Source organism: Lynx canadensis, chromosome A2, assembly GCF_007474595.2.
Source record: "Lynx canadensis isolate LIC74 chromosome A2, mLynCan4.pri.v2, whole genome shotgun sequence".
Taxonomy (NCBI): domain Eukaryota; kingdom Metazoa; phylum Chordata; class Mammalia; order Carnivora; family Felidae; genus Lynx; species Lynx canadensis.
The window spans coordinates 73,530,334-73,551,397 of record NC_044304.2 but is presented as its reverse complement, the minus strand read 5'-3'; the positions used below and the strand labels follow the sequence as shown (position 1 = coordinate 73,551,397).

The 21,064-nt window shown below is 43.5% G+C and overlaps 1 protein-coding gene across 1 annotated transcript; it reads left to right on the top strand.

Moving 5' to 3' along the window:
- Positions 1 to 2,574: 2,574 nt before the first annotated feature.
- Positions 2,575 to 2,874, top strand: LOC115500279 (10 kDa heat shock protein, mitochondrial-like). The gene has a single exon (XM_032592518.1). The coding sequence runs from the start codon at positions 2,575 to 2,577 to the stop codon at positions 2,872 to 2,874; it is 300 nt and encodes a 99-aa protein (XP_032448409.1).
- Positions 2,875 to 21,064: the final 18,190 nt, after the last annotated feature.

The following is a 21,064-nucleotide window of genomic DNA, read 5'->3' as shown; positions in this document are numbered from 1 at the left end:
GGGGGAGGGGAAGGGGGAAAAAAAGTTACAGAGAGGGAAGGAGGCAAACCATGAGACTCTTAAAAACTGAGAACAAACTGAGGGCTGATGGGGGGTGGGAGGGAGGGGAAAGTGGGTGATGGGCATGGAGGAGGGCACCTGTTGGGATGAGCACTGGGTGTTGTATGGAAACCAAGTTGACAATAAATTATATTAAATAAATAAATAAACCGTATATACAAAGGCAAAGAAAAAAAGGTATGAATAAGAATAGAGCCACTGCTGAGGTGCCTGGGTAGCTTAGTCAGTGTCTGGACTCTCGATTTTGGCTCATGTCATGATCCCAGGGTCATGGGATTGAGCCCCACACTCAGCATGGAGTCTGCTTAAGATTCTCTCTCTCTCTGGGGCACTTGGGTGTCTCAGTTGGTTAAGCATCCAACTTTGGCTCAGGTCATGATCTCATGATTCATGGGTTCGAGCCCCGTGTCGGCTCTGTGCTGACAGCTCAGAGCCTGGAGCCTGCTTCAGATTTGTGTCTCCCTCTCTCTCTGCCCCTCCCCCATTCAAGCTCTGTGTCTGTCTCTCAAAAATAAATAAACATTAAAATATTAAAAAATTCTCTCTCCCTCTGCCCCTCCTCTAAAATAAAAAAAAAAAAAATTTAAAAATTAAAAAAAAAAAAAAAAGACTAGAGCTACCGCTATAATGCATTGCTGGTAGGAATGCAAAAGGTTATGGCCTTAGAGAGGGCAATTCAGCAATATCCAATGAGGCTGAAAACAGAATGCAATTTATAATCTGTGGTTTTCTTTTCCTATAAAAGATGTTACTGGGACAATTAGTGAAACTGGAAGAAGATATGTGTGGATTAGCTGATATTGTATCAACTTTAATATCTCAATTTTGATCATTGTATTTTGACAATTGTATTGTGGTTGATATTCTTATTTTTAGGTAATACACACTTAAGTATTTAGATGTAAAGGGTCATCACATCTGCAACTCATTCAACCATGGTTCAGAAAAATTACATTATGCACATACACACTCACACAGATAATACATTAGAGAAGAGGACAAGACAAAGAACGGTAAAGCAAATGGAATAAAAAGTCAGCAACTGAGGAATCTGGTTAAAGAGTGTGGTGTGATAAGAAATACATTTGGTCTTGGGGTGTCTGGGTGGTTCAATTGGTTAAGCATCAGACCCTTGATTTCAGTTCAGGTCATGATCTCACAGTTCACGGGATTGAGTCCTGAGTCCAGCTCTGCACTGGGCATGGAGCCTGCTGAAGATTCTCTCTCTCTTCCCCTCTGATCCTCCCCCACACGTACAAGTGCTCTCTCTCTCTCCCTCTCTCTCTCTCTCTCTCTCTCTCTCTCGCTCAAAATAAAAAACTTGAATGAAAGGAAGAAAGAAAGAAAGAAAGAAAGAAAGAAAGAAAGACAGACATTTGGTCTTTGTTTGTGGCTCCTATCACAGAGCTCCTAAATTCTTGCCATTTTGTCATTCATAAGGAGCCCCTCTTGAGCACATCTGAGTTTATTATGCTAATAAGGTGACTTAGGCTGGGCCCCAAAGATAGCCTCAGGATGGAGCTGGTCACCAGAAAGACCAACTAAATAGAGGGTTGGAAATTTCAGCAACACCCACCAACCTCTGGAAAGATGAGAGGGCTGACAATTAAGCTCTATAAAAACTTTTTTTTTTAATGTTTAATTTAGAGAGAGAGAAAGCATGCATGGGGGAGGGGCAGAGAGAACGAGGGAGACAGAGTCCCAAGCAGGCTTCGTACTGGCAGCGCAGAGCCTGATGTGGGGCTCGAATTCACCAACATTGAGATCATAACCTGAGCCGAAGTTGGGCATGTAACTGACTGAGCCAGCCAGGTGCCCCTTATAAAAACTCTTAAACAAGATTTGATGATCTCAGGGTTGGTGAAAGCATCCATGTAGTGGGATGGTGGTGCCTCTTAGTTCCATGGAGACAGAAGCTCTTGCCCTTTTTTTTTCTCCTCTGTCCTAACCTTGGCCCTAAATTCCAGCACTACATTACAAAAGCCCATTAAACATTCTCCACCAGTTCTCCAAACCAGTATGTCCAAATGAATTATCTTCTCTTCAGAAGTCACTCCCTTACTTCCTGCCATTTCTGCCAATCACTTCCCTTTTGCCGCCAAATCTTGGAGTAATTTTTCCTCCTCCATCTCCTGTGCCCTTGTACCCACTTGGTGATTCAGTCCTGATATTTCTCCCTCCCTGACTCTCATTACGGTCCCTTCTTTCCATCCTCATTACCACTTCCCTCTGTCTATTCACTCCTAGGTTGCTGTAGCAAATCCAAACTGGCTCTCCTCATCCAGCCTCTCCCCTGCCTCATAAGAGGAAGACTAAACACATGTTGACAAGCACCAGGAAAGCAGGAAATAAGGAAGGAAGGGAGAGAAGGAGGGATGGAGGGAGGATAGGAGGAAAACAATATTGGAAAAATTTCAAGAACTTGAAGATAAAATCAAAAGATTCATCATGAGACTTCTTTCCCCCACGTTCACGTGGCCCCAGGGTCAGACTATAAGTCTGGGGGACAGAGTCATGGCAAGACATGCATTTAGAAAGTTTCTTCCCCTCTTTGGCCGAGTTTTAGTTGAAAGGAATGCAGCTGAAACTGTAACCAAAGGTGGCATTACACTTCCAGAAAAATCTCAAGGAAAAGCATTGCAAACAATAGTTGTAACTGTTGGATGGAGCTCTAAAGGAAAGCGGGGAGAGATTCAATCAGTTAGCATGAAAACTGGAGATCGAGTTCTTCTCCCAGAATACAGAGGCACCAAAGTAGTTCTAGATGACATGGATTCTTTTGTAGAGACTGTGACATTCTTGGGAAGTATGTAGACTGAAATGAATCACTGAAATGGCATCGAATGAAGCTGCCCATTCCAGTGAAGTTGTGAAATTTTTCATTAGATAAATAATTCTCATGTCTCTCTTTTATAATAAACCAATGGTGTTCAAAACAAACAAAAAGATTCATGAAGAGAAAAATATAAAAGCTACCTTCCTTAACAATTCCATTCCTCAAACACAATCCTTGTACAGATATTTTTATATATTTCCCCCACAATTCCCTAAGCATATAATAGATACTTCCTAATAGTCCAGCCAGACAACAGTTTATGAATCCTTATAATTAAATAAAGCCTAGAAGAATCAGTCTCAATATCTAGAACATAGTGTGGGATTTTCTGTCAAAAAATCTCTCCAAGAACTACCAGCCTTTTAGAAGACAGGATGTCTTAATAGGGTCATTATACAAATATTATTGTTTAATAATAATTTTATAAGTTCTGATGTAAATTTGTTCTCTGTATCATCAGACTGACCCTTAAGTAAAACTTGAGGGAAATGGAAGTTCACCTCAAGAGAAGAAAAAAATCAACAACAATAGTGTCTACAGCACAATAGGCTGACTCAAAGGAAAGTAATCTGTCCCTCACTGGGGTAGTCAAGCTAACACAGGATGAGTATTTGTCAGGAAATAGTAAAATGGATTTAAGCATTAATTAATGGAGAGAAATAAATGAACTCCTTATTCAACGGTTCCTCAAACCAGCCAATCTACACAATCACTTGGAGAGCATGTTAAAATTCAGATTCCTGGGGCACCTGGGTGGTTCAGTTGGTTAAGCGTCTGACTCTTGATTTCGGCTCTGGTCATGATTTCATGGTTGTGAGATGGAGTCCTGAGTCAGGCTCTGTGCTGAGTGTGGAGCTTGCTTGAGTTTCTTTCTCCCTCTCTCTTTCTCTCTCTCTCTCTCTCTCTCTCTCTCTCTCTCTCTCTCTCTCCCTCTATCTCTCTCTCCCTTTGCCCCTCCCCAAACTGCACACACTCTCTCACTGTCTCAAAAAAATTTTTTTAAATAAAATTCAGACTCCTTGGCCTCACTTGTAGAAATTCTAATGTAGTAGGTCTGGGATAGAGCCTGGCATGTATATTTTTAGAGATCCTCAGAAGGTTCTAACATAAAGCTGGCTTTGGGATCCCCTACTTTATATTGGTTTCTCAAACTGAAGAATACAGTCCCCCCCAAATATGTCCATAGAATACACCTTTTTTAGGGGTCTTAATTACATAAGCATTATGTTCGAAGAATTATTTTTACTTAGTCTTGGATGGTGACTTTTGGATATGCCATAATTACATGTAGTAACACAAATGACAGTGTAAATTGTGTCTACCGTTCTGATCTCAAGGGTAGGGCTAGGCCCAGAATTGTTTTGTTTTGTTTTTAATATTCTAACATTTGGAGGCAGTATTGCCTAGATCAGTGGTTGTCAAACTTTGGTCTATGGCAGAATTACCTGGAAGGCTGGTTAAAACTCTGGTGGTTCCAGGGCACCTGGGTGGCTCAGCTGGTCAAGAGTCCAACTTCAGCTCAGGTCATGATCTCATGATTAGTGAGTTCGAGCCCCTCGTCGGGCTCTGTGCTGAGGGCTCAGAGCCTGGAGCCTGCTCCGGATTCTGTGTCTCCCTCTCTCTCTGCCCCTCCCCAACTCATGCTCTGTCTGTCTCTCTCTCAAAAACTAGTAAACATTTTTTTAAAAAAGCAAAAACAAACAAACAAACAAACACTCTTTTGTGGTTCCCATCCCCCTGACCCAGAAAATCTGGGGTGGGGTCTGGGAACTTACAGTTCTATCAAGTTTCCAGGTAAATGATGGCACTGCTGGTCTGGGAGCCACATTTTGAGAACCATTGACTTTTTTTTTTTTAGTTTGTTTATTTATTTATTTATTTGTTTGTTTGTTTGTTTATTTTGAGAGAGAGAGAGAGAGAGAGAACACGCAGACAGCAGAGGAGGGGCAGAGAGAGAAGGAGAGGATCTCAAGCAGGTTCTGAGCTGTCAGCTCTGACCTCAACATGGGGCTCGGCTCGCATTTACACGAGATCGTGACCTGAGCTCAAACCAAGAGTCAGACGCTCAACTGCCTGAGCCACCCAGGCACCCCAACCATTGGCTTTTTGATTACGATCACAGGCTTCTGGGCCAGACTCAGTGGGTTAACCTCTAGGTTCACCATCTTTTTGTTGTGTGACCTTGGGGATATTCAATATTCCCATGCCTCAGTTGCTTTCTATGTAAAATGGGGATAACAATGGCATCTACTTTAGGGGGGGTTATGGGGAAGATTAAATAAATTTATCCACGGGAAGTATGGACACACCATGTATCCATAAAGTACCCACCACAAAATACTTTTCCTCATAAAAAAATGGATACAGCAGATGGTGAATACTCACATGTTTGGTATTAATTCAGAACATGTTTTGTGAGCCAGGTATTATATTGCAAATGCATATTATAAGATATGCAAGATCCATAGATCTTTCACACTCCTAATGGCTGAGTATAGAAGAAATTGAAGTTTTTTAAACAAAATTTTAATGTTTATTTTTGAGAGAGAGACAGAGACAGAGTGTGAGTGGGGAAGGGGCAGAGAGCAAGAGGGAGACACAGAATCTGAAGCAGTCCGAGCCCGTGGTGGGGCTTGACCCCATAAACCATGAGATCATGACCTGAGCCGAAGTCGGACGCTTAGTGGACTGAGCCACCCAGGTGCCCCAGAAATTGAAGTTTTTGATTTAATTTCTCAGTAATTAGCTGTGAAGTTCTCATGTCTCTTCATGTTTGTCTTTTCGTATTTCTCTAGTGATGATCATGGGGCTTGGCAATACCAAGCAAGTGCATTAGGAAAAAAGTATTATGAGAGAAATACAGCAAGCACCAGCTCTTTTACAAAATACCATTTTATTGAAAAGCTAGCTTTATGGCAGTTAGAGTTTAATTTCCTAGTTGAACAGAAGGTGGCAGCACCACACGGCAATTTTGCAGGAGCGTATTGCTCTGCGCCGCCTCTCCCCTACGCCCCAACGTGGCTGGCTTTTTGCATTTTGAACCCATTTCCCGGGTCTCAGATTCTTTCTTATCCTTTTTTAGGCTTTAGAACATCAGTGGACCAAGACCCCTTTCTGTTGGTTAGTTCATGGGCTAAAAAAAGTTTTACCTCTCCGACAGACTAACCTGAAGTGCGACTCTTGACAGGTCCCTGTGCCCCTCTTGAGCCTCAGTTTCCCCTGTGTGAAAAGAGGACAGCGGAACTGGGGCTCTCTGAGGTCATCAGCCTCGACAGCCGGAGGTTCCAAGTTCAGGGTCAGGGCTAGTTGGAGGTGTCCAGCAGGTGGGTAGGTTCGTGCTCCCCAGGAGATTGGGCTACAGGAATTCAGGATGGCGGGTCGGCGCCAGAGTGTGCAGGTGACAGGCACTGCGTCCTCTGGAGCATCCTGTTTACTGGGTGTAAGAAATGTGAAACGTCGTGCGCTGTATTAAGTATAATAAAGCAGGAGATTCGGGGGAAAGTTACATCCATTTTTAACATAAAGCTGATGGCATCAACGAAATTACATACCTCCAGTAACTTTTTAAGAGGGCCACCTGTCCACTGTCTTCTGTCTTTAGGGTGACTTCGGTGGAGACTGTCGCTTTGGGCAACTATTTTGTTTAACTGAAGCTTAACGGGTTTTAGGGCAACAGAAACTTCTTTTGGAGAAGGATGCTCTGGCGCCCTCTGGTGACGCATCCTGAGTAAGACATCACTCTCCTCCCAACTCCTTCGTTTCAATCGTTCACACCAAATAATCCAGTTTTTGCCTTTAGAGTTCTATGTCCCTTGGCTTCTGGATTATTAATTTTACAGCTAACTCTGTGATCCTCCAAGAAGCGGTAACAAGATTTCACTTTGGTTATATGGACTGCAAAGCCAGCTTAGAGCAGTAGTACTAATAAAGTACCTCGGTTGGACAGCCAATCTTTGGTTTGGGGTCATTTCATAGGAAAACAACGTGCCTTCCAGAGCTGGTTATCAGTCTGAGCTCGGAGTGGGGCGTCGGAGAGGCGCCTCTCATTTTCCATGCTTGCGGGTTAGGTCAGTGGCTCTCTGGAATCCCCTTGTCCTTTCCACATGGGGTGATGAGGCGTCCACCTCGGTTCATGTTTGAGATCCCGGTTCTTCACAGGATGGCTCCTCTTGGGCCCTGACATCTTTCCTAGCAAGCTTGGTGAGTAACAGGCCAGATACTTCCTGATCTTTGTGCCTGGAATTGTTGCTAGCAATACCAGTATTTCTCCAGGGACCAAGTGCATCGGTGCCTCCTGGGATGCTGCTTACATTCACACCCGTTGGGTCCAGCTCTGGACTCGCTATGTTAGAATCTCTGAAGGTAGAGATAAAATTATGCGTTTTAAGCCAGATCCCTAAGTGGTCATGAGGCAAGCCAAGATTTAGGAATTGCTTCATAGACTTGTGACTCATCATCATGATATCCTCTGTCCACCTAACAGATGTATTTCTGCTGTCACTTCCCCACCCTGCCGCCAACAGGATTGCACCTTCTTAGATCCGAGCCCCAGCCAGGGTGCACAAGCCTGAGCCTCCCGGCTCCAGTCAGAGTAAATTTCCCTGGTCTTTTCTGGGCCCCACTTTTCTTCCATCAAGCTAGTGAGTCTGAGGTTGTAACCAGACTCTTTGCAGAGCCACTTGAAATTATACGCCTAATGTTAAAATAAAATGTCAAGGATTAAGAAATTACAAAAGCATATGTAATCTGATATCTTCATGTACACAGAATCATTCACATTTAGGCAAAAGAAAGCTACCTACCAAAACAATCATGTGGTGTTTTGGTAGCTTTGTTCAGCTGGGACACCTTTTGTCTCTATCTGTGTCTGTTAGAAACAGTGAGGTGAGGGACCCGAAGCCCACCCTAGGGTCAGGGACTCAGCATCAGGAAGGACAAAGCCCAACTCCTTTCCCAGGGCATCAGTCCCTTTCCCATGCATGCACTCAGGAGACATCATCTTAGATACAGACTTTGCAACTGCCTGGCCTTGAATCTGCAGTTGTGCTGTTCATCTGTGTACCCAAATGCTTCCTTGCCCAGCAGGGTTCAGATGCATCAGAGAACAAAATAGCCTACCAGTTCACTAACACCCGTCAGTAGTGCTATGAGCACTGACGCCCACATCTCAGACTCTAGAGCAGTGCTGACCGATACAGTCACCACACGTGGCCACTGAGCACTTGAAATGTGGCTCATGCGGCATGGGCTTTAAGTGGGAAACCCACACCAGATTCTGGACATATAGTAAGAGTGTTAAATATCTCATTTGTAATTACAAATAAATATTGATTGCATATTGCAATGATAATATTCTGGATATACTGGGTTAAATAAAATATAGTACTAAAACTAATTTCAGTTAGGGGCGCTTGGGTGGCTCAGTCAGTTAAATGTAAGACTTTTTTTTTAAATGTTTATTTATTTTTGACTAAGAGAGAGAGAGAGTGAGCAGGGGAGGGGCAGAGAGAGGGAGACAAAGAATCCAAAGCAGGCTCCAGGCTCTGAGCTGTCAGCACAGAGCCTGACTTGGGGCTGGAACCCACGAACCATGAGATTATAACCTGAGCCAAAGTCAGATGCTTAACCGACTGAGCCACCCAGGCGCCCCAAGGGTAAGACTCTTTTTAAAATTGTTTTTAAGTTTATTTATTTATTTGGAGAGAGAGACAGAGACAGCAAGAGTAGGTAAGGAGCAGAGAGAAAGGGAGAGAGAGAGAGAGAATCCCAAGCAGGGCTCAAACTCATGAAACTGAGATCATGACCTGAGTCAAAACCAAGACTCGGACTCAACCAACTGTGCCACCCAGGCACCCCTAAGCATCAGACTCATGACACCACATCATGATCTCAGGGTCATGAGATTGAGCCCCACATCGGTCTTGCACTGACAGCACAGAGCCTGCTTGGGACTCTCTCTCCTGTCTCTGCCCTTCCCCCGTGCATGCGTGCACATGCTCTATCTCTCAAAATAAGTAAACTTTAAAATCTTAAAAAAACAAACTAATTTCAGTTATTTGTCCTTTTGAAATTTGGCTGCCAGACAATTTAAAATTATATAACATGGCTTAGAGCCTACTGATCTGAACCTGTGGTATTTATCTGATGGTCCCTATTGTAACTAACCTTTTGGAGGCTTTCCCACTCCCCTAAGCTACATGATCTGTCTGGTTCCTTCCAGTTCTTCCCCTTCTGGCCAGCCCTATCCTATTGCCCGTGGTTGCTGTCATGTTAGACCCTTGCTAGAATGCCCCAGGTGGCTCATTCCATGTTGCATAACTCTAGCTGTCAGAAAATTCTTTCATATATAAGCCAAAATATGCTTCCCTGGGACAGTTTTCTATGAGAATAAATCAGTCATGGTTAAAAACTAGATAATAACAAATTTATGCCATTTATTTAACCGATTCCCTATTGCTGGCTATTAAGCCTATTTTCAGGTTTCTAAAAATTGTGTTATGATAATTATGCTTATAGTTAAATGTTATTTTTTTTAAGTTTATTTAAGACAGAGAGAGCAGGGGAGGGGCAGAGAGAGAGGAAGAGAGAGAATCCCAAGCAGGCTCCACGCCATCAGAGCAGAATCTGACCCGGGGCTCCATCTCATGAATGTGAGATCATCACCTGAGCCAAGATCAAGAGTCAGACGCTTAACTGGACTGAGCCATTTAGGTGCCCTTCCTTTATTTTCATTTGTCTTCTCTTAAAATGGAGAAGGAAGCAGTTGGATCCTGAGTATCCTGGGGACCCATGATGGGCAAGTTTGCCCACCCTGGAAAGGGTGGACACTGAGACCTTGGGCCAGGCTGCAGAACCCAGTCTTCTAAGACTTGCTGGTGGAGGCAACAGACGAGAAACGACCACTTTCTCCTTCTTATAAGGAAATCCCAACTTCTCCTCCGCAAGCCCTCAGGTTCATTTCCTTCTGTTGTCTCTGTATCTCAATTTAACAGTGCTTTGAGTATAATTGGCACTGTACAAATGCTTGTTGAGTGAATGAATTAATAAATGAAAATATCCGTGGGTGAACACTCACCCTGGAAATACCTGGGTAGGCTTGTTAAAACAGCACTGAAGGTTTTCATCCATGTGAATGGCTTAGCACAAATAGCCAATGACAGTGTAGCACAAACACTCTTGGGATATTATGGAATCAGATATTGTTAGAGCTGAAAGAAGCCTAGAGCTTTTCATGTCCCAAGGTCCCATCCTGGGAAATACCATTAGGATTCAGATGTATTTATTTAGCTTGCATAGTCTTATTGCTGTTGATGCTGGTTTTTACTTTTGTTTTTTTTTTGTTTTTTTAATTAAAAAAATGTTTTAACCTTTATTCATTTTTGAGAGACAGAGAGAGACAGAGAGTGAGCGGGGGGAGGGGCAGAGAGAGAGGGAGGCCCAGAAGCCCAAGCAGGCTCCAGGCTCTGAGCTGTCAGCACAGAGCCTGACGTACAGGACAGCACAGAGCTTCGACCCCATGGACTGCAAGATCATGACCAGAGCCGAAGTCAGACGCTCAACCGACGGAGTCAGCAGGGGCCCCTGGTTTTTACTTTTGAGTTAGTTACCAACATATAAATGTTGGGAGATTTCACAGAAAGTTTTTGGGGCTTTTTTTTTTTTTCCCTTGACTGGAAAATCTGGTACCAGTAGGTCCATAGCTACCCACAGCCTGGGCTGAGTAGTTGCTGCCATCTTTGAGACAGGTTGTGTCCTATCCATCCAGGGTAGCCCCTGGCACTCACATGGGATTCGTCCAGCCTTGCTACAGGTGGCATTTGTGATGCCTAAGCTAGTTTAATGCCACCCTACAACCCCATTTTGTAGACAAGGCGACTGAGCCCACTGAATTTACTCCTTTGCTTGACTTTGGCCTCATCCCTGCAATACCTTCCCTCTACTGCCAGAGTCATCCCTGGAAGATACAGATTGGACTAGGTCACACTCCAGCTTAAAACCCTTCAGTGGCTCCTTACTACCTAAGGATCCCAGTCTTATGTTTACCAGATTCCTCAATGCAAAGCTTGTTTTACCAATCTTAACTCTGACAACTCTAACTCACCAGGCACACTGAATATCTTCATGTTCCTCTGTTCTGCCATATCCTCTTGTGCCTCACTGTCTCCATACATGCTGTTCCCTTTGCCCAGAATGATCTTCCTTATCCTCATTTGTTTGACAAACTCTTATTCATATTGAATATTTAGCTCAGGCACCTGTGGTTATCCCTGTGAATCCCTCCATCCTCACTTCATTATCTCTGCCATGGGACTCCATTCACACTTCCATTTATAGCTCTTGGAACAATCTATGAAGATTTCCCCACCAGAGTATGTGGACCACAAATCATTAATTTTTATCCTTAACATTTATCCCAGTGCTCAATAAATGTTGAATGAATATAAGAATGACAGCTTTGCTCTAGGTGACTTGTTGGTGACATAGATGTGATAAATTATGGTCTTCCCATGATTCCCTGTAGGGTTATGACTGGAGTCCTTTGCAAACTTGAGAGAGTACAGAGACGAGCGACATTCTTCTTACATTACCAGACTGTCTCAGTTATTGACAAATTACGTCTTAGAGGTGGCCATGAGTGAGCCCCATCACATCCCTTCCTACTATGGCCCACACTGTCAGCTCGCATTTGGGCTACAGCCACGGTTCCTCCTTCCTAACGGCACCAGATTTTGTTTACAAGGATACCTCTCTTCTTATGGTCACAATGCTCCCAGTTCTAAGAACAGACCTGATTCTTCCACAGATAATCTCACTGCGCCTGGTCAATGAGTAGTTATGAATGAGCTGGAGAATCAATTCTGGCCAATGAGACAGGAGGGGAAGTGTATGAGGAAGCTTCTGGAGAAATTTCCCTCAATCCTAAGAGGCAGCTATAAGAGAAGTCATCCCTGCCCCACTTGACAATTCCTGTGAGAATGTGAATACAAGAGTTGCTGCTGCTGTCTTATGAGCATGAAGATGAAGTCAACCCCAAGGACTTCAGAAGAGAACGATGGAAAGAATCCAGGTCCTTGATTGCACATTGAGCTGTTGAACTGACCAGTCTTGAAGCGCTCCTTACCTTAGCTGAGACGTTGAGTAATGCAAAATAATGCATTTTCTTATTTTTTTAATGTTTATTTATTTTTGAGAGAGAGAAAAAGAAACAGAGGACAAGCAGGGGAGGGACAGGGAGAGATGGAGGCATAGACTCCGAAGCAGGATCCAGGCTCTAAGCTGTCAGCACAGAACCCAACTTGGGGCTCGAACCCACAAACAGTGAGATCATGACCTGAGTCGAACTTGGATGCTTAACTGACTGAGCCACCCAGGCACCCCTGCATTTTCTTATTTTTAATCCAATTTGATTTAGACTTTCTGACATTTGCAATTTAAAACATCCACATGATACAACTCCAAAACAGGGGAGGTGTCTTGTTCGTAACCATTTATTACTTTCTTTATAGCCCTAGGATATTTTTGTATATTGTTTTTGATGCTTGAAGACCAACTTTTCATTAACTGTCTGACATGGGGGTGATGTGACTTGAAAAGGACATTTTAGGAATCAGCTACTCTTTAGTTCTCATTTCCAACACAAATAAATGGCACATAATTGTATTCATTGGGGTAGGATAAGATAGGATAGGATAGGATAGGCTAGGATAGGATAGGATGAAGTAACAAACCTTGAAATCTCAGAGACTTAGCACACATTAAAAAGAATACATTTCTCGCTAGCAAAAAAATGGATTCAGGTGAGCCAAAGCTCCCCTCCATCTGGTAAGTCAAGAATTCAAGCTTTTTCTATCTAGAAATGCTGCCTTTTCAGTCTGGGGCTTCCAAGGTCACCATGATGGGGAAGCAAGTACATGGAGATAGCACACTAACTCTTAAACATCTTCATCCAGAAGTGACACATGCCATCTTTCATTGGCAAAAACTAGACACCCATCTAGCATAACAAGAAGAAGTACAGTTTCTCCTTATTGCTGGAAAGGAGGACCAAATACAAATAAGTCCTTTTGATCTCTATCTGTATAATATATATATTTCTGTGTAAAACATATACGTCTGTGTAATCAGATCAGCAATGCTTATTCTGTTCCATGTGTAAGTAAAGGAAACAACTCTGTTATACAAAAGACATCTTAGTAATTTATTTGTTAAAGTGGGCTTCTCTCCTCTGAGAAGTAAAAATTATTACAAAGATTGCTTTTAATTACATCCACTTTTTATTTTTATTTTTATTTTTTTTTCAACGTTTATTTATTTTTGGGACAGAGAGAGACAGAGCATGAACGGGGGAGGGGCAGAGAGAGAGGGAGACACAGCATCGGAAACAGGCTCCAGGCTCCGAGCCATCAGCCCAGAGCCTGACGCCGGGCTCGAACTCACGGACCGCGAGATCGTGACCTGGCTGAAGTCGGACGCTTAACCGACTGCGCCACCCAGGCGCCCCTACATCCACTTTTTAAAAACTAAATATGGGAATTCAACAGTACTGTTGTTTCACACTAAAATGGCAATCTTTAAAAAGAGGGACTATGAAAGGAAAAAAAGGTATATTCTTCAAAAATATGAATGTCATAAAAGACAAAAGCTAATGGTGAACAGTTCCAGATTAAAGGAGACTAAAGACACATGACAACTAATACGACATGTGATCCTGGTTTGGAATTGGTACTAGAAGAAATCGTGGTATAAAGAACATTATTGGGTCAATTGGCAAAACTGGAATATAGGCAATGGATAAGGTAAAAGTATCTATGTTAAACTTACCGAAGCTACTAACAGTATTATGGAAATACAAGAGAATATTCTTATTCTTGGGAAATACACACTGAAGAATTTGGGGGAAAAGGCTCATGAAATATGCAACTTAGTAGAAAAAAATTATGTACCATGGTCATGAGCCATAACATTCAATATTGTTAAATGTCGATTCCTGCCAAATTGATGTAAAGATTCAATTGCAATTTCAATAAAAATCCCAATAAGCTCTTCTGTAGAAAATGCCAAATTTATCTGAAAATGTATGTAACATAGAATATCCAAACGAATTTGAAAAAGAATAACAAAACTGGAGGACTTAACACTAGCTGACTTCAGTATTTAGTACAAAGCTGCAATAGTGAAGACAATGTTGGATTGTTGTAGGGACAGACATATAGACCATTGGAGCAGAATAGAGACTTCAGAAATAGATCAGTACACTCAACTGATTTCACCAAGGCAATTCAATTCTACTGGGTACAGGCATGAAGAGAGTGCAGAGTCATGTCAAGTAGGAACTTTCCAGGGTCCCAATAGGAAACAAATGGCACACTCAAATTGTGATTGGTTGGTTTAATAAAGGGGCTATTTAAAAGATAATGGAAATGATATATTAAAAAAAAAAAAAAGAGGTTAGAGTGGGAGAGAGCCAAAGCATAAGAGACTCTTAAAAACTGAGAACAGGGGCGCCTGGGTGGCTCAGTCGGTTAAGCATCTGGCTTCGGCCCAGGTCATGATCTCATAGTTTGTGAGTTCAAGCCCCACATCGGCCTCTGTGCTGACAGCTCAGAGCCTGGAGCCTGCTTCGGATTCTGTGTCTCATTCTCTCTCTGCCCCTCCCCCACTTGTGCTCTGTCTGTCTCTCAAAAATAAATAAATGTAAAAAAATTAAAATAAAAACTGAGAACAAACTGAGGGTTGATGAGGGGTGGGAGGCGGAGAGGGTAGGTGATAGGTATTGAAGAGGGCATCTTTTGGGATGAGCACCGGGTGTTGTATGGAAACCAATTTGACAATAAATTTCATATATTAAAAAAATAAAAAAAAAAAAAGATGATGGAAATGACCCACTGCCAATTGCAGGGCTTGAGCCTTAAGGTCTGTCAGCTTCTGCCTTTGTAACTTTGGGAGTTCTTGAGTCACCAGGTCCAGTTACTCTGTGGGAGAGACCATGGGGAAAGACCTTGTGGAGGTGGGGGGCCATACAAAAAGGATGAGGCTCTTGATTCCTTGGGGAGAGAGAGAAATCTCACCTTCCCAGAATCCCAGCCTTCCTGCTGTCTCCACCAGACGTGGGAGTGAAGATGTCTTTGACATTCCAGCCTCGGTCACCATGTGACTGCAGCTTTATGAGAAACTACTGGTGAGACCAGTGAAAGAATCATTCAGCTGAGCTTTGGTCAATGGTGATGGTTCTAAGTCAGTTAGTTGTTTTTTTTAAATTTTTTTGATTAAGTTTATTTATTGATTTTGAGAGAGAGCAAGTGGGGTAGTGTAGAGAGAGAGAAGACAGAGAGAATCCCATGCAGTCTCCACCCTGTCAATGCAGAGCCTGATGCGGGGCTCGAACTCATGAACTGTGAGATCATGACCTGAGCTGATAACTGATAGAGCCACCCAGATGCCCCATTCAGTCAGTCAGGTTTTTGATAGATAACTAAAGTAGCCACCAGGCAGCAACTCCCCAGAGAGGGAGCCTGGGAATAAATATTTCAACCTCACTCTTCTCACTCCCTCTAGTCTCCTTTTTGGTGTTCCCCATAATTTGAACCCAGTCAGAAGCAGAAGGCAAGGGAGCCTTCCATGTTGTCCATTAAGGTTAGCCTCTCAAGACACAGAGCAGGGGAGAGGAGACTCGAGATTGGATCTGGAGAGGCGGACAGAAGATGTTCAGCAGGCTCCAACTCCTTCCCCTTTCAGCATCAACTCTTGCTCTTAGTGGAGGTGAAAATCTGTCTCCCTGTTATAGGAGACATTCAAAGTCCTCCAAGTTCCATGTTGGGAAAATGTCTGTTCAGTCATAGTTCCACCTGAAACCCGAAATATTAGCTAGCACTGGTGTTCTTCATATCAGATGGCTAGGATGAGGGTGTGGAAAAGTAATTAATTAATATGAAACATAGCTATTACCATCCCTGCTTCTGTGACTGACCCTGAGGTCTAAGCAGGTGGTGATCATATATGTTTTCTTCCACATTCACCTCATGTTTCTCTTATCCTATGATAGCACCTCAGCTGGATGGAGTTCTTTTTCTGGTGGGGAGTGGGGCGGGGGGACCCAAACCTTCATTTTTATGGGCTTGGAGTCCTTGTTGGTCTTGTTTTACTCTGTTGCTACCACTTCCCATTGAGGACAAGGACAATTGGACAAGTAAGTACTAGGAGGCACCCCACAAACCCTCTGTGCTCTTTTTTTTTTTTTTAGTGTTTATTTACTGAGAGAGAGAAAGAGAGACACGCATGCACACACTCTCATGAGATAATGTGAAGTCAAAGCATATGTTTCCATCCCCTGACCACCGGAAGGGAAAGAAAACATAATTACTTTTGAAAGCCCAGGACAGATTTTTAATTTAATTTAATTTTTTTTTTTATTTTTTTTAAAATTTTTTTTTTCAACGTTTATTTATTTTTGGGACAGAGAGAGACAGAGCATGAACGGGGGAGGGGCAGAGAGAGAGGGAGACACAGAATCGGAAACAGGCTCCAGACTCTGAGCCATCAGCCCAGAGCCCGACGCGGGGCTCGAACTCACGGACCGCGAGATCGTGACCTGGCTGAAGTCGGACGCTTAACCGACTGCGCCACCCAGGCGCCCCACCCCTAATTTAATTTTTAAAAAAATGTTTATTTATTTACATTTAGAGAAAGGGTGTACATGTGTACATGTGCATGCCAGCAGGGGAGGGGTGGGGGGATGGCGGACAGTGGATCTGAAGCAGGCTCTGCACTGTCAGTACAGAGCCTGATGCAGGACTTGAACTCACAAACGCACGATTGTGACCTGAGCCAAAGTGGGATGCTTAACCCACTGGGCCACCCAGGTGCCCCTCCTCTGTGCTCCCAATATAGTTCTTTGCCACCCTTGTGTAGCGGCAACCCAATCTCTCCCTGGTAATCAGGATCAGTGACCCCAGTCAGCACAATAGCCCCATTCTTTGCATTGCTCCCTCGGGCACTAGGATCTTTAAATCCACAGAGGCCAAGGTCACAGGGACAAAAAGCAAAAATTCTTCAAGGGTATCATGTAATAGAGAGATCAATCACTTCCAGCTCCAATCCTTGGTTCCCACACCCGGGCATTCTGGCTAGGAAAAATAAGGCACCATATATCGGTCCCTGGCTAAAAGCATACCTTAGTTTATAGACCAGCAGCCTCACCTCACAGGGTGTTGTCTCCCAGCCAGTGTCAGGACTAAGTCTTCAGCAGCAATTCCACTGTTCGGTCAAACCAACTACTTCCATGTGATGGGAAAGTTCACAGACGCTGAGTCCATTGCACCACTTCTTTTGCCTAGTCTTGGGCAATGTTGTGTGGGACTTGATGGCGGTAGATAAGATGTTCCAAGAGTCCAAAAACTGGTGGGACTGGCAAGAGCACTGAGATCTTGCCACTGATTTTCCAAAATTAATCTTTCCAAGTCCCTGACCAATTGATTTATGGTCCATGTGTTACTATAGCTCTGTACGTCAGCCTACCTCTTCTCCCACATGAAATGGACAACCAGATGTGGCATCCAGAGTTCTGTCCATAGGGATTTTCCTTTACCTTTGTTTTTCTGGGCCACCGTCTGGCAGAGCGTTAATGTAGCAGCCACCCACTTCCAGCTGGTGATGGTGCAACAGGTAGATCCTTCAATAAATCTAGCTCCTGTTTTTCCCTCTATTAACTGGCTGCATGGAACTCCTCACAGCACCTTGGTGTGGACTGAGAAAGAGGCAAAAAAGCCATAGGAGCAGTAGCATGGGAGTCTGTGCCATCTGCTTATGTGGGTGACTTGTGTCTTCCAGACCTGCGTATGAGACCGAGCATGCCATTTCTACTTTACAAGAAATCTGCTAGGCATGTCTTATTTTGACGTTTTGATGGAATATATAATACCTCCCACTCCCCAGTTCATGGTGGGGAGTTTGGTGTCATAGGTGAATACCAGGGCCCAATGGTAATCTGGGAATTATTTGTTTATTTGTTTGTTGTTACATAGAGAATAGTTGAAGGCCTTTCCTGAGCTGAGTCCTTCCAACAGGGGATGTAGCCCATGATGACTTCGTAGAGAGGGAGCTGGAGGAGTGAGTATCTTAACCTCAGTCTCCTCCCTCCCTTTGATCTCCATGGACTGAGATCCAGAGGACAAGGTTCACTGAAGACTATAGACCATATATGTCTGGATCTAGAGGGGCAAACAGAAGGTAACCTGCATCAGGTGAATATAGGGGTATTAAGAATTAAGAGAATTAAGAATAAAGTGACATATCATTACATCTAAGTGGTGTAAGGGGGCCGATGAGGACACGCAAAGAGGAGGCAGTGAGAAAATGCAGGACCTATACCCATGGGTCCAAATGCAGGTTACAAAGTATTAAAGTGAGGTTACTAGAGCAAGTTGGAAAGAGAGAAGGTGCCTGTCAGAGAAGGGAACTGCTCAAAGTAGAAATTCTGTGTGAAACATTGGTTATAGTTCAATGGAACTTTCTGCGATGATGGAAATATTCTATGTCAGTCCTGTCCAGTACGGTAGCTATTGGCCACATGTGAGTATAGAGCACTTGACATGTGGCGAATGTGACTGAGACCCCAAGTTTTAAATTTTATTTAATATTAATGAATTTACATTTAAATAGCCACATGAAGCTAGTGGCTACTGAACTGGACAGTACAGGTCTAGAGTTTGATCGTAACAGCTGTTTTATGGGGGGAGTGCAATCCTAGGGCAACAAAGAGTGATGGAAAAGAGGAAGGAGCAGAGGCAAACATAACATTGGTGAATTACTGAGCTGGTCACAGCTTCACAAGAAAACACACCAGTTGCTGGGCCACACAGGATGTCTCTGGAGATGCCGTGTAGCACAGTTGTACATGGGCACAACCCATCATGGGGAGGAAGGGAGATGCACTCATCTACTGGCTCCTTGCCATCTCCTGCCTTCCATTGTCCAATGCCCTTCACGGGGCATTAATTACCCCACTATGAGTTGCGCAGGGAAAATGGCACAGTGCTTCATCTAATCTGGAAGTGGTGGGAGGAGCCAGTCAATGGGTCACTTTGGACCTGGGTGCTGGAGCTGCTGCTTCATGAGTGGGTGTGAGGGGGTCAGGCTAAAGCCAGGCCCTCATCCTGGGGGAGTCTGAGTCAGCTGGGATGTCAGGAGATTAGGGGAGCTCACCGAGCAAGAGGCCAAGGTTGGGGTGTGGGGTCAGAGGGGCCTGACCTGAGGTCGCGGGGGGGGGGGGTGCATAAATTCAGTTTGGTATATTGTGAGTGACCCTGGGGAGGTCACCTGGCACTTCAAACCTTGGTTCTCTCTTCTACACAGTGGGTAACAGTACCTACCTCACATGCTGGCTCATATTATTCATATGGATTACCCAGTATTATTACAAGCACTTTGTAACAATAGGCGAGGAAGCTATCATTCTTGTCGTTTCACAGAAATGAACACTGAGGCTAAGAGAGATTAAATGAAAATACTTATTAATGGCAGAACCAGAGTACGTCTGACTCAGCCTCTTACTCTTTCCACTAGATTACACTTCCCCTTGGGATTTCACCAGAGGACTAAATTTCAAAGCTCTAAGACAGAGAAAGATTCAAGCATGAAAGTGAGCTAAAAGTTATATACAGGTGCAGATATTATAAAGGGTAAAATGTGTGTCTAACAACATGCAATCCTAAAATTTCTTAATTGGCTTTAATAAAGTAAAATGTGCTCTGAAAGCAGTTTGCAAATATAGTTTTCTTAAAGATTTTGTTTGTAAGCAATCTCTACGCCCAATGTGGGGCTGGAACTCACAACCCCGAGATCAAAAGTCACATGCTCTACTGACTGAGTGAGCCAGGTGTCCCACAAGTATAGTTTTAGAAGCACTCCAAAAAGTGTTTGGTTTGAATAAATTTATTTCTGTTGAATTCCAATGATCTGTTGAAACATTAAATATAAGATTCAATGTTCCAAACAATTTTCAGGGGAACCAGTCTCATTTGTCAGGCGAGCACAGAGGGAGAACAGCTATCAGTGAGATCACACACGCTCTGACTTGTCAGGACCTTCCTTCATGTTTCCTCCTGCCAAGTAACAGGCTCAGCTATCATGACCTCTAATCCCTTGGATCCAGCTGCCTCTCAGACTGTTAGAGCCTAAGTCACCCAGCTCCTGCCGACAGCAAACCTCTTTCAGATCTCCGTTCCGAGGAAAAGAAAACCTAATGGGGGATTAATTGGGCAAAAATCCTCCAGACTGCTGTGGGTAAAATTCAGTAATTACAATGAGCAGTGAACTGTTTTATTTTTTGCATTTTATATAAGTACAGAGGGAAGTCAAAACTCTCTTCAAACTAGGGCTACTGCTTTCTAGCTTCCAAACTCTCTGAGAAAAGCGATATGGGAGTGACGTTCATGTGAAGGAGGTAGTCAGACTTCTTAAAGAAGCCTGCCCATTCCCTGAAGTGCACAGCAGAGATGCCCCCTTTCGTGACTGAGGACTTTTCCTGCAAATTGTATGGACTTCATAAGGCTAGGGAAACAGAAACTGGCACCTGTTAGCTGATGTTATTGCCCTGAGAAGCTATTGCTGGAAGGGATGAGAAAGTCATCCAAATATGACACTGAGTCAGGTGTCCTGGACACCCGGGGACTCCTCATCATGAGAGAGACAAACGGGGATTCTGTGTTTCTGAACTTACTCCCCTAGCCCTAAACCAGAGGGTGGTGGCAGGGCCAAAAGGTACAATGATACTCAATACGCTAAAAGGTACATGGGTCATCAATCAGTTTTGTGGGGAGCTGACTGAGGGGCTACTACTGATGTGAACACTCACATAAACTATCTCCAAGGCCATTTTTAGTGATGGGGAAGAAGAGTCTCAACTATGCTATATCGTGGGATGGTAGAATGCCATAAAAACAAATTTCAAATCAACCTTCCACCAAAAGAGATAGAAACTGGGCTGTCAGAGAAGAAACAAGTCGATTTTATGTCTTTATGTTCTTATGTCCAGAATGATGCCTCCCATGGATATAGCAGGACTCAACAATTCTTTGTCATCGATGCTGATAGTAAAAAGGGTTGATTAAAAAAAAAAAATCAACTGAGCCAAAGTGGCTCAGTGGATTAAGGGTCCGACTCTTGGTTTCG

What these genes read in the sequence shown, in the direction of transcription:
- LOC115500279 (XM_032592518.1), top strand. Translation starts at nt 2,575, where the DNA reads ATGGCAAGACATGCATTTAGAAAGTTTCTTCCCCTCTTTGGCCGAGTT.